This window comes from Amblyomma mixtum, chromosome 3 (assembly GCF_055824585.1).
Source record: "Amblyomma mixtum isolate Tamu chromosome 3, ASM5582458v1, whole genome shotgun sequence".
Taxonomy (NCBI): domain Eukaryota; kingdom Metazoa; phylum Arthropoda; class Arachnida; order Ixodida; family Ixodidae; genus Amblyomma; species Amblyomma mixtum.
In genome coordinates, this window is record NC_143014.1 from 156,614,823 (window position 1) to 156,633,635 (window position 18,813).

The window sequence follows — 18,813 nt, forward strand, 5'->3', positions numbered from 1 at the left end:
TTAAGCTGAACCGTTGGCCCTCAACCATTAGAACAGCTTGAATGATTGTTAAAAACTATGCAGTCGTGACTTTCTATTTCTTCCTGTTGTTGCTGGTTCACTTATTGTAGTAGGCGCAAGAAATCAGTTTGATTCGCATTGTTCACAAAATGACACCATATTGCAACTGCTGCTGAAGTACTGAAGATAGGATTGCCGTCAGCAAAACCTCTTTGCCCGCTTTTTGCATAAAGATGTGCAACTCTGTATATGTGCTGAAGCTTTTGTCATCAACTTTGGAGTGTACCCAACTAAGGATCGCATGTGTGCAGGCTGGCAAGGAAGGCCGCCCTACCACCTTCACTGATCTGGCCGAGATGGTCTGTGCCATCAAGCAGCCCCAGAAGGGCAGGTCTTCAGGTATGTCTTTGGCTTTATAGTGTCCCCTGGTGTTAACAACTGTTGCTGGCTTTCCTGTACTACGCTTATCTAGATTAGTTGTGCGGGTATTGTGAAGCCTATTATAGGGAAACGAATAGGCTTGCGTGTGGCAGCATTGCAAAGGGTGCCCAGCAGGCATAGTGTTCCAAACACATCCCTGCCAAACATGTGTGCTTGGGGTTGACCAAGAAAACATTAATTTGGTAGCTGTGGTAATGCAAGCTTCAAATCTGCTGGTGCTTCTATGGCTATTGAGCCCCCTGCACAATGATACAGCTTTCACTTACTGTGTGCTTGTATCTTTAAAGCTGGCAACAAAGTCTAGACCTGAGCATGACTGTCCATTTAGGCCCACATGTTTAAAACAAAAAAAAAAACAGGACTGCTTCAGAGTTAGTTTTCAAATACACATCACCAGCTTTGAGCTCGTAACACAGCATCCTTGCTTGTCATTTACGAGGTCTGTTAGAAAAGTATCCGACTTTATTTTTTTTTACAAACACCTGATGGATATGAAACAAGCACGCTTGCACCAGCCTACCTTGAACCTTCTTTCGCATGCACAAATTTTTTCCCGCCTGCCGATAGCGTCAGTCGTTGGGAAGCAGTGTTTGAGTGAGGTAGTGCGCAGTGCTCTCGTCGGTTTTTTATTGCAAGGAAAATGGCGGAACGACCGGAGCAGCGCTACTGCATCAAATTTTGCCAGAAACTGGGTGACAGCAAAGTGTAAACTATTCGGAATATTCAGACGGCTTTCGGTGACAATGCTATGAGCAGCAGACAGATTAAGCAGTGGTACAAGTGGTTTAAAGACGGCCGCACATCATTGCAGAGAGAGCCACGCTCTGGTCGGCCATCAACGTGCCGAAATGACCAGGTCATTGCCATAGTGAACGCTGCGGTGACGCGGGACCATCGTGTGACTATCCGAGAAATTGCAGAAGAGGTGGACATCACCCATTTTTCTGCACATTCCATTGCCACCGAAAATTTGGCCGTGGATAGAGATGCGGCGAAATTCGTGCCGAAGCTGCTCACGGTGGAGCAAAAGCAGCTTCGCGTTGAAGTCTGACAGGATATGCTGGATTCCACAAACAGTGATCCCGACTTCATCAACACCATAATCACTGGTGACGAGGGTTGGGTGTACAGGTACGACCCGGAAACCAAATCCCAGTCGTCACAATGGCAGCATTCCACGTCACCAAGACCAAAGAAGGCCCGCCAAGTGCACAGCAATGTCAGAGTGATGCTGACTGCTTTCTTTGACTCCCTCAGTGTTGCACACCACGCGTACGCACCCCACAGGTTAAATAAACACTGACCAAAAGAATACTACAGGGATGTCCTCTGTCACCTACGTGGTGCTGTGCGGCGCAAGAGGCCGAAGTTGAGGTCAACAGAAAATTGGCGCATCCATCACGACAATGGTCCTGCACATTCCTCGCACTAAATTCACACTTTTTTCGCGAAAAACCAGACTGATGTAATTCAACAGACTCCTTACTCTCCTGATATGGCCTCCTGTGACTTCTGGCTGTTTCCCAAAATCAAGAGGCCATTGAAAGGAGCGCGATTTCAGACAAGAGAGGACATTATGGCTGCAACGACAGCTGAGCTAAACTCCATTCCGAAAGGGGCCTTTTCGGAATACTTCCAACAATGGCAGCACCGCTGGGAGAAGTATGTGGAGTCCCAAGGAGACTACTTTGAAGGTGATTAGGTTTCCAACGCTCCAGTTATGCCAGTTTTTTTTTTTTTCGGCAAAAGGTCGGATACTTTTCTAACAGACCTCGTATAAGCCCTCAGATTCATGAACAATTGCAAGTGCTGTAGCTCATGTATTGTGTTCCATCCTGTCTGCAAGTTACCTGGGTCAGCAGGAATAGTTCTCAAGCAGAGCTGGCATTTGATGTGGAAGTGAGAACAGCAAATTGTTGCTGGCATTTGTGTTTGACAAGAATGATTTCATAACTGAGATACAATTATGAACTTCTAGCCCCTTGGCAAAGGTGATGATTAAAAATTAAGGGAAAAGTTTTGCGACCTCAGAAAATGCTCTGCAAATCATGGAAGCTTTCGCCAGCATTTAACATCATGGAGGCACATCTGTGGCTTTTATCACTGTGCCTAAGTAGCTGTAGGCTTATGCTTCTCCAAGATTCTGTATCCTTTAATTAAATACGTAGGTATGTAAAAAGCAAGCAAAGTGCTGGACTTGAACTGTAAGTTGTGCTGGCGGGTGTTTCCTTTGACACACTTTTTTGTTAAGATTTCTTGTAAACTTGAGTAGCCAAAAAATTCAGCAAATATCTCGTGTTTATCTTATTAAGAAACTGGCAAAAAATAATGTCTCTCTGTATGATTGCCTGCTGCAGCCTTTCGTCCGATCATCTTTTTTTTTTCGTACAAGAGCACCCTTCTAATATTTATTGGGGCCACTTTAGCCAGTGCTTCCCTATTTCCCCTTTTCCCTCTGATTTCAGAGTTTACTGTTTGGAGAAAAACACTCCTCCGTGTTTGTGTCAAAGCCTTCTTATTGACATAAAGCCAATAATTATTCCCCAGGGTGAAATACTGTGCTATGGCATGCTTCCTGAAGCACTCCCAGGTTTTTTTTAGCTGTAGCCTTTGGTGCATAGATTATACTAGTACAAACTTCTCCTTCATTCCACTGCAGAAGCGGCCAGTGATGCAACACTATTGGAGGAGCCCTGCAAGTATTTGCAATATCCTAATTATCGAAGTCTTGAGTGGGAAGGAAATAACGTAGTATTAACTAGCGCAGTGCCTTTTTGGTTGCTTTAGTTTAACAATTTTCATTTTAATATTTTGCATCAGTTGAGCAGTTCATGTGTGGCTACAGCTGTTACCTAATGTCGGTATAGGTGCGCAGAGTTAAATGGTTTATGGTTCATGGGGGTTTAACGTCCCAAAGCGACTCAGGCTATGAGGGACGCCATAGTGAAGGGCTCCGGAAATTTTGACCACCTGGGGTTCTTTAACGTGCACTGACATCGCACAGCACACGGGCCTCTAGAATTTCGCCTCCGTCGAAATTCGGCCGCCGCGGATCGAACCCGCGTCTTCTGGGTCAGCAGCCGAGCGCCTTGAACACTGAGCCACCGCGGCGGGGCACGCACAGTTAAATGGCCTGTATTTTGATAATTTGCATGAAAATTAATCATAGTTTTCTGCCTCTGCACAGAGTGGTGCAGTGGAAGTGTTCTTTTAGCATGCTTACACTTGTTCCTTATAGCAAACACATTTCACTTTTTACAGTCTCTGATGAAGATGAATATGAATGTAGTGAACAAGATTTCATCACAGACACAGAAAAGGCAAGTGGTTTTTGCTATTTTTGTATTGTTGCTTTTTTGTTCTTGCGCTGTTTAGTGCAGTACATGACGGTATTGAATAAAACCAAAGTTAAATATTTGCTCAGTTTCTTGAATATGAAGCATGATGACTTGGAAACACTCAAAAATGTATGCAACTGGTCTGCTGGCATTCATATATTGTTCTGTTCAGGCAGTTAGAGGAGAAAAAGAAAGGTAGAGCATCATTGCATATATTCATGTCCTAGCTGTTGCATACTTTCTGACTTGATTTGCTTTTCAAGTTTAGCTTAAAATATTTGATGTGTTGAACAACTTTAGTAAGTCGTCTGATTTTGCACTACAGTTCAGCTATAGGTACAATCACGGACAAAAGTTTACGGGATGGCGGTTTGCGGAAAAATATTTATTTTCATGTTGAGGCAAAGAAGGTCACTGGAAAGCATAGAAATATGAGGGGGCATGTGGGCTCCATCCTCTGTAAGAACAGTAGCTGGCTGACTAGCAACACAACACTGAAATCATTTTTTTTTTTTCTCACAAATCCATCTCCCTCAGACTTTAGCCTATGACTGTACAGGGGGCCATTTCAGCTGTAATTCTGAATTTGCAAGGTCAAAGGGCTGTGTTTTGAGTTGTCTGTTTATTGCAGTGTCGTTCTTGTATTGCTTATTGCCTATGCAGTGAGTCATTTCAGTGACAGCTGCGCGCTCGATGTGTTTCTGTTGTGTGCTCACTCAAACTGGCTGACAAAAATTATATTTCAGTGATGGTAATGGTGTCACAGCACTTCATACCGTGGCTTACATCTCAGTCATAAATGACGTGTTCATTTCTTTTTAAGAAGTCAGTGTAGGGCATTCATGGCTTCATGGCTTAGGGTAAGCACTGTTTCACTGTTTAATCTTTTGAAATGCGTTCAGAAGGTGTGTGGTGCCCACACAGCATATACAGGAAGTGGCCCTTAGTTTTTTCGCTATGTCTGCTTCCACTGCCTGTGGCCATCTTCATATGCTGGAATTAACAAAGCCATGATAATGTTTACCACATTTTCCAATGTGCAAGTGGCAGTTTTTTTATACAAGAGTGCATTTCCAATACATATTTTTTTTTTTTTTATTAAGTGCCTGTGTAAACTGGATGAGTATAGAACTGAGAATTTAGGCTGGACTTAATTACAAGGGGCAGCGAGTGCGACTGTTGAAATGGCCAAATCGGCAGTGTTTCAGTAAAGCATGGTGCTTGGTCTCTGTCCCAGCTGTAATTGTAGCTTTTAGGAGACCTGTACAGACTTGAGCAGTGAATCCGAGGACAATAATAAAACCTTGCATCAGCACCTACGCAAGCTGGTTGTATCAAACTCTGAAAGATGATGTGGAAGACTGCTTTGCTGGCCTAAGTTCGTCAAATCAGTGGTTGCAGAAAGCGAATCTTCTAAATCTATGAAACTCATTCACCTATTGTTATTTAGCCGCCGCGGTGGCTCAGTGGCTATGGTGCTCGGCTGCTGGCCCGAAAGACGCGGGTTCGATCCCGGCCGCGGCGGCTGAATTTCTTTGGAGGAGAAATTTGAGGCCCGTGTACTGTGCGATGTCAGTGCACGTTAAAGAACCCCAGGTGGTCGAAATTTCCGGAGCCCTCCACTACGGCGTCTCTCATAGCCTTAGTCGCTTTGGGACGTTAAACCCCATAAACCAACCAACCTATTGTTATTTATTTTTTTGCTAGTGTGTGTACGGTTGGCTTTCAGTCGAAATTTCTGCTGAGTGCTATGGTGGTAAATACATTTCAAGGTACCCAGAGTGTTTCAGCAGAAAAAAAAAAAAAGCTAGCCTCTTCATACATATTTTGCAGTTTAATTGTGTATGTGAACTTTTCAGTGCACTTGCACTATGGCGGCTGTGCAAATGTGTTTCCTATCTACTAATGTTTTTGAGGAAAGGGTAGTTCTAACGCAGCAGCGTAAAGGCTCCTGTTCTGTAGAAAATCCAGCGTCGGCAACAGCGTCATCAGCATTGTGAGTGAAAAATCCCGAGAAACAACCTTTGTGGGCCACCTAGGTCACGTGAGCTTGTAGCGTCACACAACCTGCCCACTGGATTGTGAGCAAACTGACCTCCTTGGCAGGTGGCAGTGAAACTAATGATTGGGTGCGAGAGGTTGCACCTGGTAAGAGCAACCTGGGTCACACAAGCCTCATCGGTGGCAGCACCTGCCATTGCATGGCAGGGACTCATTGTTTAACCGCTGCACAGCTGCACCAGGAGTGGTATGAGGACTCCAGGGACCTATGAATGTAAAGTTAAGAATGACCAATTCTGCATGTATGGGCGTTAACCCATTAACGCTGGTGCGTCATACCCTTAAGACGGAGCCACCAGGAAAAGACCAGGAAACTAAAGTAGCTTGCATTGTGGTCCCAGAGAAATAAAAGTCTATGCTACGTCTGCTTTTTCTTGCACATGGTACGTTTTTTTTTCTTTGCTAGAGTGGGGTGTTTTTCATTTTACTTTATTCTACTAAGTTACGAGCACAGATCCTTAGTCTAAGAATTGCATAAAACTGTCCCATGTGTTGGGATTAAGCATTTGTTTGCTTTTCTGGTAGCACGGTTGGTAATCAACAGCTGGCACACAATTGCAGCTATATACCCGTCGTCGCGGTGGCTCAGTGGTTACGGCGCTCGGCTGCCAACCTGAAAGACGCGGGTTCGACCCCACCGTGGCGGTCGAATTTCGATGGAGGCGAAATTCTAGAGGCCCATGTACTGTGCGATGTCAGTGCACGTTGAAGAACCCCAGATTTCCGGAGCCTTTCACTACAGCGTCCCTCATAGCCTGAGTTGCTTTGGGACGTTAAACCCCAATAAACCAATAAACAATTACAGCTATGATTTATTAGCAGTCCCAAGATTCATCTTGAATAAACAGCGCGAACGAAGACGAGCACAAAAGACAAGAAAATGGACGACACAGCGCTGTGTCGTCCATTTTCTTGCCTTTTGTGCTCGTCTTCGTTCGCGCTGTTTATTCAAGATGCTTAACCAACTAGCCCGCCAACACGTGTTAACCCAAGATGCAGCTTTTTAGTAGAGGAATGGTAATATATATGAAATTATAGGTTACTAATTATGCATGGAGTGCATATCCAATTTACTCTTTGTGAAGGGAGCTTGCCACCTTATGTTCAGCTTAGTCTCTGAAACTGGCTGGGACACAATGCATCTAGGACAAAAAGAAATGCAATAAAAATGCCACATGGGAAGCCGTATCTGCTGTTCAGAACAGCCACATTTTCTTTTGTGTCTTTCAGGTTAATTTGCTAAGTACTGTGGCAACACTGAACGAACAACTGTGTGCCAGTTCTCATCATGGGATGATGTAATAATGCACATTTGCAAGTTCTACCACATTGCATTGGTCATGCAATAGTTTATCTTATCTGTACAGGCCTAGAATATGAATGGCAGGATATCTGAAAACTCCCTTCTGCCACACTTTTTGCAGGATGAAGAACCTGAAGAGCCAAGTCCAGGAGCTGGTGAAGTCACACTATGAGCGAGCAAGTTCATGTGGTGTGGTGTGGTGCAAAGGCACTTGCAACTGTACACATGGACTTGACTGTAGCGTAGAATTAATTTATCTTCGATACACATACGTCTGCATAGACACATATCAATTGAAGTCTTTCTCAGTTGTGCTGATGGCAACCTCAAGACGTGGTCTCTGGTAGGCGCTTTGCCAGGCTGACCACTGCACTGTGCACAGAGCCTAGTCAGAAGGCAAGTGGCCCAGCGTACACTGTATATACTAGCTTGTATTTATGGGCGCCACTCCCTGCTCTTTTGTGTCCCTTTGCCTCGATTTACTTTTGTAAATAATAAGTATAGCTTCCCGTCACATAGTTTTGTGATGTTTCAGCCGCCAATGCAATTTTGGTCAATGGCCTATAGATGTCCTAGTTTATATTTTCATAAAAAAATGATAATAAAAGCCTTTGCTGCTGCCACTGTGGCTGGCCTGCAGTTGAATAAAATGCTTGCCAACTGACCCTTTTGTCTCTTCATAAAGTTTCTATGAATGCTCTTAGATTTTTCCCACCGTTAGTGCATGAATTTTTTTTTTTTTTTTTGCACGCATGCTTTGCTGCAAAAATTGATTTGTAGTGCAATGGCATGAGGCCACAGGAAGAGAAGCACGAGACACAGAGCTCGTGCCGTTGCACTGTTGCACTACAAACCATGTCTGACCAACATGCCCATCAGTTCATGTTGTGCAAAAATGTAATTTTAAGTTCCGGAACAGAATTGCTAGCAAAACATCTTATGAACAGTAGAACATAATACGTAATTTGGCAAAATTAGTAATTCCTCTGTTGCCACTGGGCCAGGTCCATTTCTGTGGGAGAATATCGAATTAGGTTCCTGTTCAGCGTGAAAAAATTGCAAAAGAAAGAATAGGCAACTGTCAACTAATTTTTTAATTAAAAAAAATTCTACATGGTCTTTGCTACTAAAATTAATGAAAACTAGACTTCTCTCTGCAGTGTAAAAAAAAAATCTACACAGAAACATATGCTGCTTGACGAGACAACATAAAAGTATGAGTGACAAGAAATCAATGATTCGACAAGACAAAGTGGTGCAACAGGTAGCCATAATGCTCACTGAAGCATTATTTTAGACTTTAAGGGACCGACCGGAAGAAATTTCCTATTCTGACCTCCCCCCAAAAAAAAGCCAGGACTGTGGTGAAGTCTTGTGAGAACGCTTCAAACAGCACGTATCGAGCGCGCAGTTTTTGCTCCTAAACGACACAAGCACTAGTTCACACCGGTGTGCATAGAGGGCACCACACTTCCATGCACACAGGGCAGTGACCACAGAACTTCTCTATATTACCTATGAGGGAAAGCAGGCAGTACCACGGTGGCACTGCGCTTCATCCGCCATGGAGAGGCACAGGAAAACCATTATCACAGCGAAAGCTTTACTTGGTTGTGTTGACGATTTCATGTCCGCAAAACGTGTTGGCAGCGATTTCACCATTCGTCTGAGAGTTAGGCGAAAAAGAATAATTGTGTATGATAGAGGATGACGCACATCAAAATTTGGTCGATGTGGAGTAATTAGTTACTTAATTGGAGCCAAAAATGTCACTTAGACTTCAAAACAGTACCAGACATCGATATAGTGAGAGGATGTGAAAACAGTACTAGACATCAAAATTGAGAGAAAAAACAACCACATAACAGAGGATGATAAAATGTCTTACACTAAATTTTATTGATCTGTAGTAATTAATCAGAGGCCACAAGGTAATTTAGACGTCAAAATAGCCCTGCACGTGCATATAGTGCGAGGGTGTGAAAATAGCGGTAGATGTCAAAATTGGAAGAAGTAAAAAGAGAGGCTAACAGTCTAAAGAGAGGCGAAGAGGGTGAAGGAGGCATCAATGCTTTCACATTCTCCCAATGCGGGTCGCCGCAGTGATCTCCAACGTTTTTTGATGCACTAGTGGCACAAGCACAAGTTGTATGCGACATAGTTTAGCTGCAAAATGCCACAGCACTGGCATCAGATTTGTTGTTTTTGGGATATCTTAAAATTTTGTCTCCCTAGACTTGCTGGTTCATTTCTTCCTGCCGTTATTTCTGTGAGTGGGCAGCCCAGCAGCTAACTTTTGTCATACTTGGTTAGTCACTAGGACTAGCACTGTGCGGGGGGGTTGCATGTATAGGGTATACAATGAGTAAGTTTGGCCCATTGATGGTGGAAAAGTACTTGTCCGCTTTCATAACTCTCATCATGAAATGTGTACCACACTCCTGGACCACCACTTTGATGCATGCTGTATGTGAGCTCACCTTTATTCACACAAATTCTATGTTAACAGTCTACTCACTATGTGCAGTCTTTTTAACTAGGCACAAGTTTTGAAGGCATTTATTGATGCTACAATTCTCGTACTCCTAGAGCCTTAATACAAACCAGCAGAAGATAAATGGTTACTCGTGACACAGATTCATCTGAAGAAAATTTTTATTACACAGTTCAGTAAATTTGCAAATTTCACATTACTGGGCTGCTGCTTCATAAATGCTTAAAACTTCTAAAAATGCATAGTAAATGTATAAAATATTCCATATATGCTCTGTCCATCCTCATTAAAAGCCAGCTGTAGTTTTTCATTGTATCATTTATAGGGAACCTCGTCTAAACTGTAGGGTTTCGGCACTTCCAAAATTTTAATGCACATAAACAGGATAATTTTTTGCCAGAGCATGCCTTCCTGGTCACATTGTCGACTAAACTGCAGCCTCCAACAGTAGGGGTAAGGGGCAACACAGCACCTGCTTTGCAATGCCATCGGTGTCAAGAGGTCAGAAATGGTTCACAGACGAATTATTACAGGGTGCTACAAGCTGGCAGCCTCAGCTAATATCTTTGGTTCTATTTTGTCATGCATTTTGCCTTGCAGTTTAATTTTTGCCTTGTCTACTGCATGAGGCATTGTAAGCATAAGTCTTTTTCTGAAGTGTACTATAGAGCAAGAACTCCAAGCCACAAGCCGGTGCTGCTACAGGAAATGCCTATGCATGAAACTGAATAGTGTGCATTTTTCTCTGCTTTCCTTTTGTGTACGCGTTTTTCATTTTGATAGTTCAAAAGGCTGCTTACTTGAATATATCTTTTGTGCACTTGCACAAAATCGGTGAGGCTATACTGTAGCTTTGAAACCAGATACCTGATATATATATATATATTTTTTTTTTAAATTACAAAATGCACTGTCCCTAAAAGAAACCGCAGTTTGGAGTATGCATGTTGGTAAATATTGCATTGTCTTGCTCCAGTGCATCACAGCTGTTACAGCAGTGCAAGTTCAGGATCCAGTAAGGACATCACTCCACCAATCAAATGAAGGCTCCCTGTTGCCAACACCTAGAAAAGAAAAAACCAAGCTCGTAAAAACTCTTCGTATTTCTCAGCAATCACGTTTGGTTAGCCAACAGTTTGACTGCAGTACTAGTACATCTTGCATGCACATATAATTCCTGCCTGGAATGACAAGTGCTTTTGGAGGAAAGGAAATGGCGCAGTAGTTGTCTCGCACCTCGGTGGTCACCCGAACCATGCCATAAGGGAAGGGAGAAAAGGTGAGAGTGAAAGAGGTGGTGTCATCACTGGTAGATTTCGCAAGTAAAATGAGTAAGTCGACACTGATTTTTGGGCGCAGATCCCAGAGGCTATGCTACACCATCATTCACTTCAAAACGGTGGCAGGCAACCCGTCCTTTTCAGTAAGGACGTCACATGTTTGAATCCAATGGGGGTATGATATACGGATGCAATTTTCTCAGTGATAAATGCTTTTTTGCTGCTGGAAAACAGTCAGTATAATGAGAAAGGGCCAGAGAATCAATTTTTACTGAGAAAAATCATTGATCATTTTCCTCGTTGTCTCTTTAATAGCTTGGCAGCCTAAGAATGCATCTGCAAAATGGAAAGTGCTGTCTGCACTCCCCGGTGTGAAGTGTGCAATGCACCTCTCAACGTCAAGCAATGAAGGGAAATGGGTATTTTCATGTATTCCATGTTCCAAAAACTCTAGAATCCTGTATGAAGTATACACACATCAACATAAGTGTCACAGGTGCTGCCTATAAGGATTTACATTAATTGCAATGAGCACCTGGCACTAGAGTGCAATAGTCCTTGCAAGGTTTCTTCAGAACACACATTTACAAGAAGTCTGCTGAATGCACCAGCAGGCACAATTTTATGCATCCATCTTTAGCACTCCGTTGCTTCTGCTCCAAGCATTACCAGAATAGTAAAGTGTGCAATACATGAGCTAAACTAAAGTGGGGGTTGTGAATGGGACAGAGAGTGAAAATACCTGCTGCACACATATATGATACATGTCACCTAACGCTTTTAAAACATGTCAAATAGTGAACAGTTGTTTGGTTTATAATATATAAGGGTTTAACGTCGCAAAGCGACTCGGGCTAGGAGGGACGTACTCGCCGCGGTGGGTCAGTGGTTAAGGTGCTCGTCTACTGAGCCGCAGTACCCGGTTCGGACTGCAGCAGCCATGTTTCAATGGAGCGAAACATAAAAGGCGCCCGTGTGCTGTGCGATGTCAGTGCACATTAAAGATCTTCAGGTGGTCGAAATTATTCCGGAGACCTCCATTGTGGCTCCTCTTTCTTCCTTTCTTCTTTCACTCCCTCCTTTATCCCTTTCCTTCCAGCTCGGTTCGGGTGTCCACAGAGATATGTGAGATAGTTACTGCGTCATTTCCTTTCCTCAAAACCAATTTTCAATTTCTATGAGGGACGCCATAGTGAAAGGCTCCGGAAATTTCATCCACCTGAAGATCTTTAACGTGCACTGACATCGCACAGTACACGAGCCTCTAGAATTTCACCTCCACCGAAATTCGACCGACGCGGCCAGGATCGAGCCTGTGTCCTTCGCATCAGCAGCCAAGCGCCATAACCACTGAGCTACTGCAGGCGGCTAGGAGGCAAAGTTGTATGGGACAACTTAACAACTTGTACTGCACAGACGACTGAAAGCCTTTTTTGGTCACATCTACGATGCTAGTAGCCCATTGCGCCATTGCAGCCTAAAAAACAAAGGTCTCTTCATGAAAATTTACTGTATGGAGACAAATGTCGGGAAAAAGGGGCACATGCACAGACATGCGATAATTTCAGCACTGTGTAGGAACATGACAAAAAAAAATGGCAGGAACAGTTTTGAAGCAGTGTTCAATGTGTGCTCTCCCTCAATGTGCTCTCCATGTTATTGAAAAGGTGAACAGTCAAGCTGCAGGCATTTGAAGAAGTTCCAACATGGCCCTTTGCTCACTCTTTAGTGATCGCCTTGAAGCTACCACAACTCACTACTTCCCGCGGTACCCAAGGAGAGATGCAAAATCTGTACTAAAATGTTACAGTAGGAATGTTTTTGCTGTTTGCTTGTTTGTTTTTGCTTCTTTTTCAATGTGGCACGTGTACACTACTGCCTTTTAAGGTTTTGCATGCAGTCCTTTCCATGAACATTACAAGCTTGCACTGATAGCTTATGCAGCATGCTCAAAATATGACATCACAGCACAGCCTTTAAGGTCACCTGCTGCATCTGAGATCAGCACTGCCTCCAGACAGTGCTCACAATTTTTCGCTTGAAAGTGTGGGGCTCCACTAGGCGTAAAGTGGCAATATTAGGTTCAGATGATCCTGACCATACTTAAATACGTACACTCTATGCACAGTGCACTTTTTCCACTCATTTACTCAAAATAGGTGAACCATTTTAATGACTGTCTAATCTGCCCTTCTCCTGGCAGCTACTGAGGCCCTCCTGTCTGTGCCCCTGAACACTTGCCCCCCGTGCCCAAAATGTGGGCAGACTCTGCACTACCGAGTCATGCATTTTTGCGCCCATCACTTCGAGACTCTCTCCAACCTGTACCTGCAGAGAGCCAGCCACTGCAGTGTCCCCCTCCCCTCCCTCCCTCCCCCTCCCCACCCCATTTTGTCTTTATTTTTAATATTTTTAATCCCACTTCCCTCTGTCCTGGGCAGGCTGGCCAGCAAGACGCACTAGCGTACGGACCACTGTCTTTGTCTAGTATCACGCACCTACCACAACAACACCTGTTCAAGTGCAGACAAATATTATCATCATACCAACTTCTCCACTTGCAATGAACAATTAAAAAAGATGGAAAAGTCAAATGAATCCCATGATGTCCACACCATGGAGCAAACAGCTGCAGGCCATACTTACCTTCATTTAAGAATGTGCCTCCATAGTCACATGGATTGAACCTCATGGAAGTGAAATCCAGAAGACTTTATATCACTTGCTACACCACCTGTCTGCAGCAACAGCACTGGCTGTCGGTGTTCATCACAAAATGGCGAGAGTACTAGCACTAGCTGTTGGTTTGCCTAGCAGAAGGACATCTGCCTGCTGAGTATTGGTTCTGGTGCTGGTGCCAACCCCTAGTTCTGAGTAGCTACAATAGACTACAGAAAGCGCATTGAGAGCTCCCCCAGTGGTGCCCACCTGTATGTGACAGGGCGGTGTCAACTGCCTGGCAGCCGCCTGCTGCTCCTGGAGCCAGGACATGGTATTTGAGATGCTAGAGAAGACGAGACAGGAGTCTTCGGGGTTTCCCCTGAGGCTAGGTGGAGAAGTAGGGCTGCTACTGCCAAGCATCTCCTCTTCCTGTAGGCTTGACAGCAAGTGGCACCAGATGCGCATGTTGGCTTCACATCGAGCAGTCTCCGTGCACTTCTCCACAGTAAAGTCGCTTTGATCTGCAGAAAGCACAACACCAAGAGGCCTCACTCTTGTTTCTCTGTCGCAAGCTGAGCTGCGGCGACGCATAGGACTACATGGTTCCTCAAGGATAAACTGCCTACCATGTAAAGTATTAACAAAAGCCTCCAGGCGTAGCATAATTATTTTGAGATCTCTCGCTGCATTGTGCTTATGAGTGAAACCATGACAGCCGGCATGTGCAGCCTCCAATGCTCATTGGACTAAAGTTTTACAATGTTGGAAACTAACTTCAAAACATCAGGATTTGTCTAATGGGTGCTCATGGAAATCGAGGGAGCCATGTTGTTCATTTCTAAGATGCATGTGACTCTAGAAGTGCCCTGTCTGCATGAAAATGGCAGAGGACATGCCACCAGGCTCATTGTTCTGAGAAGTTATATTTACTGCATTCACCAGCTGACATAACAATGCACCCTATTAATGAAATAAAGAATGCTAAATCCATTTGAAACAAATAAATCACTGCTTGCTATTTCACACTCCCAGAAAGAGCTCTGAATTCACAATGTACACAGTTGCGTAAAAAGTGCCTTAAGGGGTTAATATCGCAGCAGTTCTTGCTATTTTAAACATGCACAGATGAGAGCTGGACATACATTTACTTTAAACTTGCAGCAAGCAGACAGCCACCACCATCAAACTGGGAAAGCAGTACAATGTCTATATAGAAAGTGTCTGACATTTAGAACCTCCAAAACATATGGCTCAGTACACAAGTCATCTGGACTTCCACTAGAAAGGACCCACTGCACATGCACGGATCAATTTCACATTTGCCTGCTTAAGAGCAACAAGAAGACAAACTCTTTCCTTCCTGTTACAAAAACTGGTGTAAATTAATTTGATCATTCTTTCTTGAAGATTATGCATTGGTTGCATTAATGTGCTACACATCAAAATGAAGACACGCAAAGGTACTGTTCTAGATTATGATTTTAAATATAAAATACTGGGCAGTAATGTGAAATTTATCTACCGTATTTTCCGGTGTATAACACGCAGCTTTTTTTTTCAAAAATCTCGCTGGCGAGTCCTATACAAGGGTGCGTCTTATAAGCAAATTTTTTGTTTTTTATTTTTTGCAAGTTCAGAAATTACTGAGGTTCATGTTCAAGCTTTTTTCACCGAAGAAATATCACTACCAATCACGCGGTTGTAACACGGTTAATACTTCAATACGGGGACCGCCGTGCGCAACTTTTTTAGGTGAACTTTATCATGAAACAGCAGGGATGACGACTTCCGGGATCATAAACACGCGGCCGTTTCAGAGGCCCCAAGCAAAAGTAATGTGAAATGCCAAAAGAAAGAGAAGCCAAAACAAGCCAGCATTTTTTTTTTAGTCGCCCTTTGCAACTTTGTTCACTCCGTGTACGTAGTACAAATGTAGTGCGAAGAGAATGTTTCAGCCACGTTGCCTCCAGAAATGGACGAACTTTTTGATAGCGCATCCGAAGATGAAGACTTCGAAGGTTTTAAGTAAAAATAAAATGTCATAGACGTAAGGAGAGTTCTTTCATTTTTTTCTTTTTTTGCTAAAACGTGGGCGGGTATAGAGTGAGTGTTGCCTTTTTCGATCACTTAGCGTTGCTTAAGAACTTCTCACAGGTACGCTGCATGTCGCGCTGGTCGCACAAGCATATTTAATTAAGCCTCACTAGCCTAACTGGGTAAATTGGGGTGCATCTTATACAAGGGTGCGCCTTATATACCAAATTTTTCAATGAGAGCCTGCATATATGGCGGGTGCGTCTTATACACCGGAAAATACGGTAATACATAAGCTTTGATGAAAGTTGTGATAAATACGTGTTATGCATATAATGTGAAAAAGAAATATTTAAAGCAGAGGTGTTACAAAAGCAACTTTTTCTCCAAATACTTTTATTGGGAAATGCTAGAAAGTGCAAACGTGTATCAACTAATGTAAATGTGCTTCTGAATAGCGGACATATTGAAAATAACAAAAACTTCAAAAGGTATGCGAATATCATGAAAGAAAAAAATTGGCTAATATGTAAGAGGTGCACAAAATGTTTCAGATTGAAGTGACAATAGGCTACGCATAAAAGTCGAGTTTCACTTCAATAATGTTTGAAGCTACAAAAGGAAACCTTCAGTGGCCAAGGCTCAAACGCCTTTATGTTGAAAGACATAAATAGATATCCAACATAAACAGAAGAGCAGCAAAATGTCTTGTCGACATAAACCTGAAATATATATTGATTTGTGTTGACTGAAATGATATTCTATAGTGAGAAACACAGCCTGAAAACATGGCTTCATCTCGTCAAATGTTTGGCTTCATTCCACGGTGCCAATGGCTTCACTGCACACCGCCATGACGCAGGGGAGATACAGGCTATTTTCTCAAGCAAAACTGCCGTCTCTCTAGAGAGGGCGGGACCAAATCTTGGCCATACAATGTACAGTCAGGCCGGAATGAAACGTGAACAGCGCCTGTCGTCAAAACATAATACCTTGTGTACTTTCAGCCGCAGTGCACAACTAGCGTGATTCGATCATATTCAACACATTCACTGCGGCTGCAATTTTCGAAGCCCTAATCTCTGTGCTGATGGCCCAGTAATCCATGAGCAAAGCCAACTTCTCGGAACCGCAAGCAGAGGGCAATAGCGATCTGGCGTGTGTGCTTTTTTGCAGAATTCTTGAAAAATCTGAGCTGTCCTGCGGCTTCATCACGCGGCTTAGTATTCGTGCCGCACAGCAGGAATATACGACATGACCCACCGGTAAAAGGTCTACCGAAACCGGTTGTAAAGGAAAATCTCGCTGCAATGTGGAAAAGTACAGCATATGCGTGTTCGCATTTCATTCTGGCCCGGCTGTACACACATGACAAATAGCAGCCACAATACTGCAAACATCCCTATTACGTCTTAGGTGGCACAAAAAATCAGTAAACCAAAAGCAGGCAGAAAATTCTTCCAGATATAGAGCAGTTGATGTTTTCAACTGGCTTCTTGAGATCTTCACTGGCCCAACTAAAACCACAATATCTGAAATCATCATGAAGCTTACTGCTACCACTACCATTACAAAAAAAATGCCTTGATGCCAAAAAAAAAAAATTGCAACACCAAGGTGATTTGCCAGATGACCCAGCTATCAGGGCATTTGGCATGCTCACTAACAAAAGTTGCGCATTCTTCAGTCCCACACAAAAATTCACTGCTTTGTAGCAGTGGTAGCTTTGAAACAGCTCACAAAATCTACGGTCCACCAGTGACCCATGCTCAATGGGCATGGTATGCAAAGAGTTAATGAGGCGGCATGCCAGGTCACCATCACATTCATAATCCGCCTTTTTCACAAGATGTGGCACCCTCCGGGGAGTGGCAAAAATTCAACTGCTACTGGTTGAAAACAAAATGCGCATTGGAGACGTAGGCGCAATCTGGTTCCATGAGGAGCTAGTTGCACCTGTGAAGTGGCAAGTGTGTGTGCTTGACAGCTCCCACCACCTGTCGCTTGCGCCCGTCACTAACATGAACTGCGCATGCGCAAGAGCTGGCAGTTTTATTTTCAACCAGTGGAGCTGAAGGGGAAGAGGCGTGCATGCGCAGAGCGGCCTTGTGAAAAAGGTGGATTGTTAAGTGAGAATGAAATGCCTATGCACCTGCCCATTTATTGCACCTTGAGCGTGGTTTCTTGGCACAGCACGATAGCACATGGGTCTGCCAGTCTTTATACAGCCCAGCCATGTATATCTCCACGTGATTTCTGGCTATTCAAAAGCTGAAGTCTTGTTTAGAGGACAAAAGCTTTCAGACAGCTGAAAAGTAACAATGTGACACAGCATCTGATGGCAATCTCAAAAGAGGACTTTGCAATATGCTTTGAGAAGTGGGAAGAACGCTGGGTGCATGAGCTCCCAAGGAGAGTACTTCAAAGGGGAAAGAGATATCACTCCCTGCATTGCCAACCTTTTACAAAACCACAAAAGATGGTTAGATATGCAAGGGGTGTTAAAGGAGTAGAGACACCAAATTTAGTTGTGTTTTCTCTTTTTAGAATGATGCGCAGCACATAACAAAACATAAGACAGCCACATGAACTGCGCCAACAGGTGGAAAATAATTTATAATTAATTTTTTTCTCTCATGCTGATTCGGTTTCAACAGCCAAATGACAGCTGTGGTGTACAAGACGTATTCAAGTCACATAAGGCACTAAAAAGCTACAGTATGGCCGCTGCTTTCTTCGTTTTAATTGACATCAACTCTTACGCAAGCCTGCTCAAGAGTTGGAATGACAAAAAATAAACAAGCAGCAATTATATCACCATTTTTGCATGCCTCATGTGACCTGAACACATCTTGTGTGTCACAGCCGCCGTTGGACTTTTGAAACCGCCAGCGAAATGGGAAAAGAAAAAAAATTCAATTATATAAAACAGTCCACTGCTGTAGGTGAACTCCACATCACGACTCATTTTATCATTGTCCAGAGCATCACTCTAAAAAAAAAAAAAACATGGATCCAAAAATTTGGTGTGTCTACTCCTTTAACAAGTTTAGCCTCCCAGGCTATATAACTTTGTACTGCACTGAAGACGTTCTAGGAGCACACCACTTTCCCGTATAGCCCCACTAGCAGCAATGCACTTCTGCTACTAATGCACCGGTCACTAATGCTGTCGTAGAAGAATGACGGCAGCTGTTCTGC

General features: G+C 43.5%; 2 protein-coding genes across 15 annotated transcripts in view; one reads left to right on the forward strand and one right to left on the reverse strand.

The window, feature by feature from the left end:
- sws (patatin like phospholipase domain containing sws) overlaps positions 1-7,441 on the forward strand; it is a 153,488-nt gene extending 146,047 nt beyond the window's left edge. For 7 of the 13 annotated variants that reach the window (XM_089581632.1, XM_089581634.1, XM_089581624.1 and 4 more), the window contains 4 exons: positions 312-399; positions 3,101-3,136; positions 3,703-3,761; positions 7,265-7,441. In XM_089581632.1, coding sequence (XP_089437758.1) covers positions 312-399; positions 3,101-3,136; positions 3,703-3,761; positions 7,265-7,315 — 234 coding nt within the window. In that variant the 3' untranslated portion in view covers positions 7,316-7,441. Of the gene's footprint in view, positions 1-311; positions 400-3,100; positions 3,141-3,702; positions 3,762-7,264 lie in introns of all 13 variants that reach the window. The other 6 variants (XM_089581636.1, XM_089581630.1, XM_089581637.1 and 3 more) reach the window with 2 other exon arrangements.
- Positions 7,442-9,780: 2,339 nt separating this feature from the next.
- LOC149352464 (folylpolyglutamate synthase, mitochondrial-like) overlaps positions 9,781-18,813 on the reverse strand; it is a 54,453-nt gene continuing 45,420 nt past the window's right edge. For both annotated transcript variants that reach the window (XM_089581641.1, XM_089581640.1), the window contains exons 11-12: positions 13,846-14,099; positions 9,781-10,701 (exon numbers count right to left, since the gene is read on the reverse strand). In XM_089581641.1, the coding sequence (XP_089437767.1) occupies positions 10,627-10,701; positions 13,846-14,099 (329 nt within the window). In that variant the 3' untranslated portion in view covers positions 9,781-10,626. The remainder of the gene's footprint in view (positions 10,702-13,845; positions 14,100-18,813) is intronic.